General features: G+C 36.3%; 1 protein-coding gene across 3 annotated transcripts in view; it reads left to right on the top strand.

The window, feature by feature from the left end:
* The window catches only part of TPPP (tubulin polymerization promoting protein), a 73,728-nt gene extending 65,574 nt beyond the window's left edge, over window positions 1-8,154 (top strand). For 2 of the 3 annotated variants that reach the window (XM_017821892.1, XM_017821880.1), the window contains exon 5: window positions 4,376-6,064. In XM_017821892.1, coding sequence (XP_017677381.1) covers window positions 4,376-4,397 — 22 coding nt within the window. In that variant the 3' untranslated portion in view covers window positions 4,398-6,064. Of the gene's footprint in view, window positions 1-4,375; window positions 6,065-8,020 lie in introns of those variants that run through there. The other variant, XM_017821888.1, reaches the window with a different exon arrangement.
* The last annotated feature ends 2,163 nt before the right edge of the window (window positions 8,155-10,317 follow it).

Here is a 10,317-nt window from a genome sequence, read left to right on the forward strand (position 1 = left end):
GCTCCAGTTAAATTACTTAAGTTGAGTTTCGAGGCATGTGCATGTATGCTAATTCTTGCTAGAAATTAAAGTTCTGTACATTAAAACAATTCAGGCAACCAATTTTGTTTGCTTCCCCAGCTAAACTAAATGATTTTTTAAACATTTCAGTAATATTTTGGTGGTTTTAGTTTACTTTAGTACTACTAATTTGAACTTTTACTACAAAGCAAATTCTTTAAAGGAACATTTCTTATAAATGTCTTAGGAAAATTCTTGTAGTCATATATTGACATTCAGTGAGAGTAGGTTTCGTATGTTGAAGTCACTGGACCAGTGAAATGTGAAAAATATAAGATTTTTATATAATATTTAGATTTCTTTATATGTATAACATATCCACAGTTATATACATATTAAAAATTGGTATAAAATGTTTCCCATTATTTGAAGATCTCCCTCTGTTCTTAGGCACTGTCACCAACATGAAGTGATATTCTATGTTAGATTTAGGTCCTATTTTAGGTAATTGCCATGATACAGATATCCTGAAGGATGTAATCTTCTTTTACTAAAGTAAAATCTTGTCTGCCTCAAACCATCAAAGGAGCATTTTGTTCCTTGTACAATCTTTGTTTTTGCTTGCTCATTCTCAATCTCATAAACAATGGCTTTCATGCTGAGCTGTGTCTCAGTCTGCTCTTCTCGGTTTCTTGTCTATCTCTCTATGACATCCCACCCTTAAGGGCAAGGAAGAACCTAAGATTTATGAATGCTTTCAGTCAAAAAGAATAACAAAATTCAGAGGATCCACAAAAAAAATGAAGTTTTATTAGTAAATTACACGCTTGGCATGGAGATTGGTGTGTTAGTCCCTGACCTACTATATAAGCACATGGCAGTGGGTTTTAGATAAAGGGGTAGGGTGAAAGGGAAGAGAGAAAAAAAAGAGATGAATTAAAGAGGGGGAGAGAAAGAGAAAGAAAAGAAGAAAGAAAGAAAGAAAGAGAAAGAAAGAAGAAGAAAGAAAGAAAAAAGAAAGAAAGAGAAGAAAGAAAGAAGGAAAGAAAGAAAGAAATCAATCATCGGTTCAGCCAGTGGGATGTCCAGCACCCTGGGGGGGCACACCCAGGCACACCCAGGCCTGGTGGGGGTACCTTTAAATATATGTGTTTTCCCTCCCCTGAAGACAGGTTTCTTGCTTTCTCTGCAAATTAGTTACCATCTGCAGTCTGTTCTTTCAGACCTTTCTGGAAATAGGTCTCAGAAGGCTTCAGGAGTCTTTGGTGGTCTTGTATTCCCCTACTGGACTGACTTTTGGTTGGCTGTTCATGCTCGCTTCTGTGCTGACCCTGTCTTTTGTTTCTTGTGTCTCTAGGGACTAGAGCAAGGATGCTTGTCCCTGCCCTACCTCCATATGGTCCTCTTCTCCAATCCCATCTGGTTCTTTTAACAATCCTGGGTTGGCTCCATGGCTACTGGTTGTTGGTGTTTGAGACATACTCATTAGCCCTTTTTCTTCTGGGCTTCTACATGCTCTTGGGCCATAATTTCATCTCATTTAAACATTACTTGAGATAATTTTAGATCAAGTAGTGTTTCTAATTCTTTTTGGAAGTAATATGAGATTGTCTTTAAAATTTTGTTTTAACTCAAATTTTTTCTCCTCTGATAATCCACTAGAAGGCAGACCATATTGCATTTTAATTAGTGAAAATGTAGCTGTTTTCCTCAAATATTTTACACAAACCAGAATGTCATAAATTATGATTATTGATGCCATAGGTTAAAGTAGGAACACTTTATGATGTTGCTAAACCTGACTGGAAGTTGAACAGAAAGGCATCAATTAACCGTATTTGTGATGAATTAAGACGTATTTTGTCACCAGACTATGTAACTGGGTTGTGAGTTTTGTTCTTGGAAACAAGGAAATCCTGCATTTCACGGACCTGTGAAAGGATAAATCTTTGACAGGATATTAAAAAGAATCCTGCAGGTGGTGCACAAGGTATAAGGAAGACCTAACTCCAACCTAGAAGATGTTTTCCATTAAAAAAAGAATTCATCACAAAGAATTAAAAGTAATCCCAAAATCCAAGATTAAAATTATTGATGACAAACCTCAATAAAAAGTCCAGGGTACAAGCAAATTTCACCTCACTTTGCCAATGCAAGGCTTCTTGCACTTCTATGTACATTCAATGACTACATCTGGAAGCAAACCAAATCTTTCTGCTAAGCAGACAAAGATTTATTTCTTTTTCCTTCCAAAGACTACACTGTGTGATGTTGCTAGACAAGAGCAGAGCGAGTGTGAACTACAAAATACCTAGTGCATGACATTGAGCTGAAACCCAAGGGTCCCATCCATTTCTCCTGTCACACAAGAGGAAGGAAGCACAGGGGCTTGTGCATCAGTTCCATATCATTTCCACTGCAGGATATGTGTCCATTGTGTCTCTGAGGATTGTGGGGTAGAAGAGATTTAGTAATCTCAACAGAACTGTGAATCAATGTGTAGCAGTATGGATGACACCTTATCCATATAAATCTACCATATGTTCCTTTTATTTATGCATCCATAGCTCAAGATACTATTTTGTGCAGCCCATGTTATTATTATTATTATGATATTATTATGTGCAAGTCCAGTTATTAGCCAGATTCCCTTAGTTTTACCCAAGCCGTTACCTCCCTGTGCTCCTGAAATACTCTCTCACACACTACTTGCTAAGCAAAAGGCAATTTTTGGCCAGCCTGCACGAAACTCAGAGCCAGCCATCACAGGCATACGTAATGACTAAAGACTGAAGCCTTTTCTTCAGTACAGACACAATAGAAAGCTAAAAAATTCTTTCTACTTGAAGACTCAATTTGAGTTTCATTTCATTACAGAGATTGAATGTCTCTCAGAGATGCTGATGGTCACAGAATAATAAACACAGTAGAAAACATAGATATTTATTACGTAGAAGATAATAATTTGCACTATGGTAAACAGAAGCTTGAACATATGAGGCAAAAGAATTAAAGTGCTAAAATAGATACATGGATGGGTTGTAAAGTTAGCCTCGACAGTAATTTTAAGATAAGCTTCAGCTTCATCTTGAAGTTTTAGATTTGGGTCTTTTTTAGACAAATCCTTAATCTTACTTTCTGAAAATCAAACTTTGCTACTTCTTTTTCAGGTCCTTGTTTACTGTTGAGATGTTTAGCTGGTGAAACATTAGATAAGTATTTATACTGTAGCAAAGAAAATTAGGTTTGCTATCAAATAACTACAGATAATTTAACATATGGATATACACTAGAATATGCAAGAGAAAAGGGTGATAATGGATCACCTAGGCAATCCTGATTTTCTACGTCTGACAAAATAAAATGTGGTATTTTTTGAACAGAACTGAAATGCAGCTTTTTAAAGTTGAGCTACTGACCAGGTACTCCACACTTATTGATTGTTTGGGATTACCAGGAAAGTAGGTGATAGCAGACTGATAAATTTCTAATTTTATGCTACACTGTATTTTTGCTTTTTTCCATAGACTGCTGACACAGTATGCTATATTATTTTCTTATAGCATGTCATTTTAACACTACCATGGTTAAAATTGCTTTTGTTGATTCAGAGGATAAGTACACTGGTTGCATGCAAAACACTAGTATAATCTTCAGCGATTTCCACCACACTGAAATTTCATGCTCTAGGCATAGGGATTTAATGCCAAATTCCAAGCGAATTCCAAATACAGGTGATTGAATATAATGTAAATGTCTCATGCTCTCTGGTTGTTTGTTTGTTTGTTTTTTGTAAAGCACCATAGCTCACAGAAGCATCCTGCTGTATCCAAAGGGTGGGGCGAAGGAAGGGTGGAAAGGTAGTTCCAGAAGCAATGAGAAAGAGATGGTGTCCTTGGAACCTGAAATACCATCAAGTTCCTGTACTTCTTAGTACTTCTTCCAATTTGGATCAAAAGAAAAGTTGAAAGGGAAATCAGCAAGAGCTGTTTCCTGTCTGTTATGTAAGACTGGGCCTAAGTTTGCATTGTGACAATACTTCGTATTCTAATAAAAGTTTAGAAGAAAATATTAAGATATCTGTATCAGGACTATTGCTGCACATCCTTTCTGGTTTTGGTTAATTCATGGGATTTTTCAAACCTTCTAGCAAAGGACATTCTACATGTTCACTGGATTGTAGTTGGATATTCTTGCAGTTATGGCAGAAACATTTTATTTTTATTTAGAGGTCTGTCAGAAATTCTGTGAGTGATCTTGTTCTATTCATCTCCTCTGTGTTCCAACTTCTGTTTTATAAATATTTTTTCCCACTTATTATCTGTGTCATTTTTCACCGCAGTTCTGCATGTGACTCCACTAATCCAAATTACAGCTCCAGAGTAGAGTTTAAATGAAAGACAATAATGTATCAGAAAATTTTCCAACACCATCTTGAGAGTAAAAATCAAATTTAAAATACAAAATTGTATGTAATTAACTTGTATCTTAATTAGAATCATAAAATAACTCAGTCTGTAAGAGACCTCTGCATGCCCTCAATTGTCCAAACTTCTATTCAAATGGCCTCTAACTTCAATGTCCCACAAAGCTGCTGCACAGTGTTCTGTGCAGTCATATTTCAAAAGTCATCCCTAGGTACTTGACCAGTGGAAAAACTTAGTCTCTTACATATAGCTGGAATTGTCTTTGTTGCCATGGAAATGCTAGCTGCCTGTTGTCATTTTACTGTGTATATTTGTAAAAATCTGGCTTCATCTTCTTCATACGCCCCCATGTGGAAGACAGCAATTAGATTTTCCTCCTGCTCCCCTTCACCCAACTTTTCTCCAGGCTACACAAAACCACATCTCTCAGTCTATTCCTTGTATATTATATGTTCCAGCCCATACCATCTTAGAGGATCTTCTCTGGACTCTTCAGTTTTATGACCTCCCTTTTACTGGGGAATCTGAAGTGGAACACAGTGCTGCCTCCTAAGTGTTGAGTAGAAGGGATATAATTTCTTCTCTCAATCTGCTCTTGTTAATGAAGCCCAACATGTATTGCAGTCATGTTCCTCTCATTATCCAGGAAAAGCCCAAATTTTCTGCAGAGCTGGTACCTAACTAGTCAGATCCTGTACCTCCTCTAGGGGTTTATTCTACCCAAGGTACTGGACTTTGCATTTGTCTTTGCTGAACTCAGTGATATCTGCCAACTCCTCAAGCTTGGTAAGGTTCCTTTCTAGCAGCAAGCCAAGTGCAGTTTGTTCTTTGCTATACTTTTGTAAATACCAAACTCCTTGTAATCTAGCAATTATCTTTTTGCTTTGGGATGGAAAAAGGAAAAGTAACATAAATTTACACAGAATACATTTATTCAGAATAACTTGCTCCACTGACTCATCTCTTTCAAGATATCTTCAGGATAACTGAAGGTGAAAGCCCTAAACATAAGCTGATGGGTCTCCTTTATATGCCTAAGTTTTAACATGCTGAGGAATTTATGTAAATTCAGTAAATGACAGTGGTTTTTTTCTTGTTCTACAATTTCCTGGCTGCATGTCCAGAAAAACAAATTCTTAAGAGGAGCAAGAATAGAGATACTAGAGTCTATGGATTCTGCACATGAGCAAGTTCTACATGATACATGCTGAAGAGTCATTTCAGCTGAATAGAAACTAGATAGCACAACATCTTGTTGGAAGGCTTTACGTTGCTTAACTTTCTATATGCTCCCCATAGCTTTACAGAAAGGAGTCTGATGAAAGTATTTCAGGCAGTGATAGGTCTGGTAGAAAGATGCAAAGTTTTTATTTTACATAGCAGTAAATCATTGTGAGAGAGCTTTAAAAGTGTGGGACTAAAAACCTACTAAGGTAACCATCTCCACAATTAAAATCAGGTGGCTAAAATAAGTCTACTAATTTAGACTAATTAGTGGCAGGATAGTCCCCCTGAGTGAGAACAGCTCAGAAAGATACAATCTGCTAGGTAAGAAGGAGACAACAGACCACTGCTAAAATGGAAAACACTGGGCAAGCTAACAAATATATTATGCTGTGTTTATGTGAGCATGCATATAAAAAAAAGGATGAAGTTATTAAAAAAATGCAGAGAAATATGTAAAAACAAAATACTAAAATTACTGTAATTGTAATGACTATCTTGTAATCCTGTATGTCGACATAACAAAATGACAGTAGCAAAACTAACATGCATAATATGAACTTGTTTTTTATTGCCAGAGGGATGCTTAAAGGCACAGTATGCAGCTGCATAAGCACAAAAAACCAGCACAATGGAAATTTAAATGCATCCAAACACCACTCAAACCAGATTGTCTCAGAATAGCAAACCCATTCTGAATACATCAGAAATCCTTTCTCCCCTATCCTAACTAGTGATACTCAGTTCCTAAAATGTTTGCAAACCCCTTCCAAGTTTAGAAAAAAACTAGTAGGAACATAGGATGATAGTGTTGAAAATTAATGTCCTAATGAGTCCACAAATTATATATAAACATCAAGAGACTAACTGGCAACATGTGATGCCAGCTGAAAAGCCACCACCAAAATTAAATTAATGCACAAGAAGTGACAAGACTTATTAGATGTCTCTGACATATCTGTGCTGCTGAGCATGCTACAAGACAGCTATTTTTAAATGAGACGTGATGTACTGGAAACATTCTAGCCACTGAAGCATGAAGCTCTATGTAATCGGTTCACCACACTGCGAGGCTGCAGTACTATAGTTACATGTATCTTCCAAAATACTTGAGAAAAATTCAAATGGTGAGTGAAGTCTTGTAGATTTTCTAAGAGTTTGACTACAGTTTTTTCCTGAACTCACCTAACTATTTGCTTTTGAATGAAGCTCAAAGTTCTGTGACAGCATTGCAATATCACTGTTTCAGTTAATGCATTTGTACCTTTTAATTTCATCTGGTCAATTCTGTTGCTGAGGAAGACTTAATTTTAATGCATGACCTGTACTAAAATGTACCAAAGATGCATTTCACTCACAGTCACTCACTGGACAATCATCTGCAAAAGGAATTGATTAATTTAGGTTTTTTACAAGTGTTTAAGTCAGGAAGTTAGAGCAACACGACAAAATCTTAAACTATCTTTTAATTCAATAACATCATGAGTCAATACTGAGGTAGGTAATAAATGTTAACAAAAAAAATATGTGCACTCATGATAGCATTGTAGGACATGAAATCGATGATAACATAGCAACTATACACAAAACCTTGACAAGTCTTGTTATTCTAACCATTCTGCAGAGGAAGGAAATTTTAATTTTTTAAATGTGTATGTCAGGAAAAGGTTACTTCTTGATGGTCATTTTGATAAAATCTGTTATATTACATGAGTTGCTGAAATTATTTTCCCATTGACAGCACATGCTAGAGCTATAAAGGAAGCAATAGGAACAAACTTGCTGACTTTATGTTAATGATACTTTTAGATTATCTAGGAATATAAGAGAAGCATGACAAATATAGGACAACAACATGCAACAGCAAAGCATGTAGGAAATTTAGGTTAGTATTTTACAATGAACATTTTTGGCAATAGAATCTGTAGCCAAAATTGATGACTAACTTCAGTAGCACTGGGACTTCATATGTAATTTAAGAAAGCTTCTGAATACTTTGTTTGCCCATGATAACTATTCTTTAACTTAGACTTACAGCTGAAACAATGCGATATTTATAGAAAGGTAAGCATGCAAACTGTCTGCTTTAAAATTTGGTAGCAGGGGAAAATTGAACTTTTACTTGCAAAAAAATAGTACAGAAATAACTAGAAAAGTCACAGAAAACATAGGAAGGTCTCACAGTTAACATCCTCTCAAAATATGCATCTTACTATAGTGTTTAGTCAGTAGTATAAGTTATACTAGTAACTATTAATAAAGTAGATGTGTTCACTGTGGCCTTTGATATCAGTGATAAAACAATAAACTACAATATGGATGACAGATTGAAGTTTACAAAGCAGTAATACCAGCAATTTGTTTTGCAGCTCCAGAGGCGATTAAAAACAGCACAGCTTCCCAGGAGACACAATCTAGTTTTCTTCCCTGATGCTACTGTGAGCACAAGACATTTCAAAGGAACACATGCAAACAAGAAGGAAATAAAACTATCTTCTCAAAACATTTGTGTATGCAGTCAATTTGTAAATGGGGTGCGTGCATACCTCTGAATTTAATCAAGTCATATCCTCATAGAACAGCAATGTAAAAGTTTAAGTGCAGAATGTAGTACTGCTTTGTATTCCCTGAGTTTTACTTTGAACCCTACTTCAAAACCACTTTAGTCTGAACTAATTTTGTACTGACAAAATAAAGTCCAGACTGATAGAATTAATGGAGTCTGATGTTTTACAGAAGCCAGAGCAGTCTAAAACAAGAGCATTTTACTTTAGATGAGCATGCAGTCAGAAGAGAATTACAAATTCTGTTCTCCTTTAATATTGGCATTCATAAGCCTGAGACTGTGGCATATCAAGAGGATTTTATCTAAAAGCTCAAAGACCCTAAAAGAGAGGAAGACAACAATCCTTTTCCCTTATTTTTTTTCATTCCATGCTTCCAGTCAGAAGTTGTCAATGCACATATTTTTTACCTTGCACAAACTCTTGTCTTCTCTGGATTCCTCTGCAAGCTCATGCAGTATGTCAACTTGCCAGAGAACATGTCTATCAGGAAAAAGAAGACTCTCTTCTCTGCTAGATTAATGAACTGAACTGACTCACAGAATTGTCTGATGAGTGCCAGAGACATGGAAAAGGAATGTGCAGGACTAGGTGGCCAGGAGCCATGGTTGAGGGAGGGAGGGAGGACCTCTGCTATGGGAAGGGAACAAAGAAGGAAGATGCAGGAACAAAAGCTATCCCTTGCTGCAGCAGCAAGCCATTCATTTCATCCCATTTTTTCTAGAAAACAACCCGATTGTTAAAAACATGGGAAAAAAAAAAGCAATTTTATTTTTGTATTACCATTACAGAAAGCTATAAAAAGTAGAACTAAAATTAGCAAATTTCATTTTAATTACAAAAGAAATCTCAGGGTAAGGCATGGCAATCAGCTTTTGAAGCAGCATGTGAAACCTAAGTGCTTGCTATTTCTCCCTTGACACTTCCAGTCACTCGTTTAAGTTCTCACACCACTTTCTACATTATATCTCTTTAATGTCAGGTGTTACATCACTACAGTAAACCAAACTGGAAAGCTGATCCAGCTGAAAGATAAACACTTGGGATTTTTTTTGGTATTATAATACATATATATATTTATTTTAGAGTTGTTTCAGCACTCAGCCATACAAATGTCCATCTTAGTGTTTTTGATAGGGAAGCAGCAGATACATTTATTTCAGCAACACTGCTTCTCAACTTCAATTCACACATAGACAATTGCTATCTCACCTGAGTCAGAGAAACTTCAAAAGTAATAATATACTGATGCCATTTTTCAGTAAAAAGGCTTAAGTAACTCAGATAATTCTAAACCAGAAACAACTACTCAGTATCCCCATGTGAAGCACCTGGGGTCCCCATCATGCTGCTGAGAGTTCTGTGATTTGCTATTTTTGAGTTTTTGTGAAATCATAGTTGCTATTAAAGAGAAGTTCCTCCACTTGTTGTCACTCCAACATGCAGAGGCAATATGTCCTTCTGCATATTCACCTACTGGTGCAACATAATCTTTGTGAAAGGCAAGAAGGTTGAAATATTTATCCAAGTTCTACATCTACTTCACTCAGACTACTGCCAAAGATTTATTTGTTTATGGGTGCTCATTTTGAAATAAACTGAATCCATGCATGCTTTCTAGAGCATACTCTGAATAGCTACAGGAAAATATGTTTTAGATGCTGATGATCAAGCGCAGAAGTAAAGTTACCACCTCAGCATGAAACCCACCATTTCTTATCCGTCTCTTAGGATAAATATCTTAGGAATCAGCACCTTATTAAGAACTTCAGTGATATGTTGGAACTGGAATTAGGCACTGAAACTCCTTTATTTCACAAATTGCAGCGTTACTCTGGACAGCTGACACTTTCTTGACCTTGTCTCCCTTGACTCAGTGTGTATTAGTTATATCTTTCTTACCCTAGTTGTTAAACCCAACCAAACAAAGACCTTACCTCCCAACTAACCAATGCATTATGAGAGAGATCTAGGGATTTCAGGTGACTACATTTTTTCAGAGAATTACATAAATGAGTGATTTTCTCCTGCCAGAAAGGAGCAAGGATGACAAATTATCTACTTCAGAACAAAAGGGCAGACAGGGTGGGAGCATGACTAGG

Source organism: Lepidothrix coronata, unplaced genomic scaffold, assembly GCF_001604755.1.
Source record: "Lepidothrix coronata isolate B3197 unplaced genomic scaffold, Lepidothrix_coronata-1.0 Scaffold3, whole genome shotgun sequence".
Taxonomy (NCBI): Eukaryota; Metazoa; Chordata; class Aves; order Passeriformes; family Pipridae; genus Lepidothrix; species Lepidothrix coronata.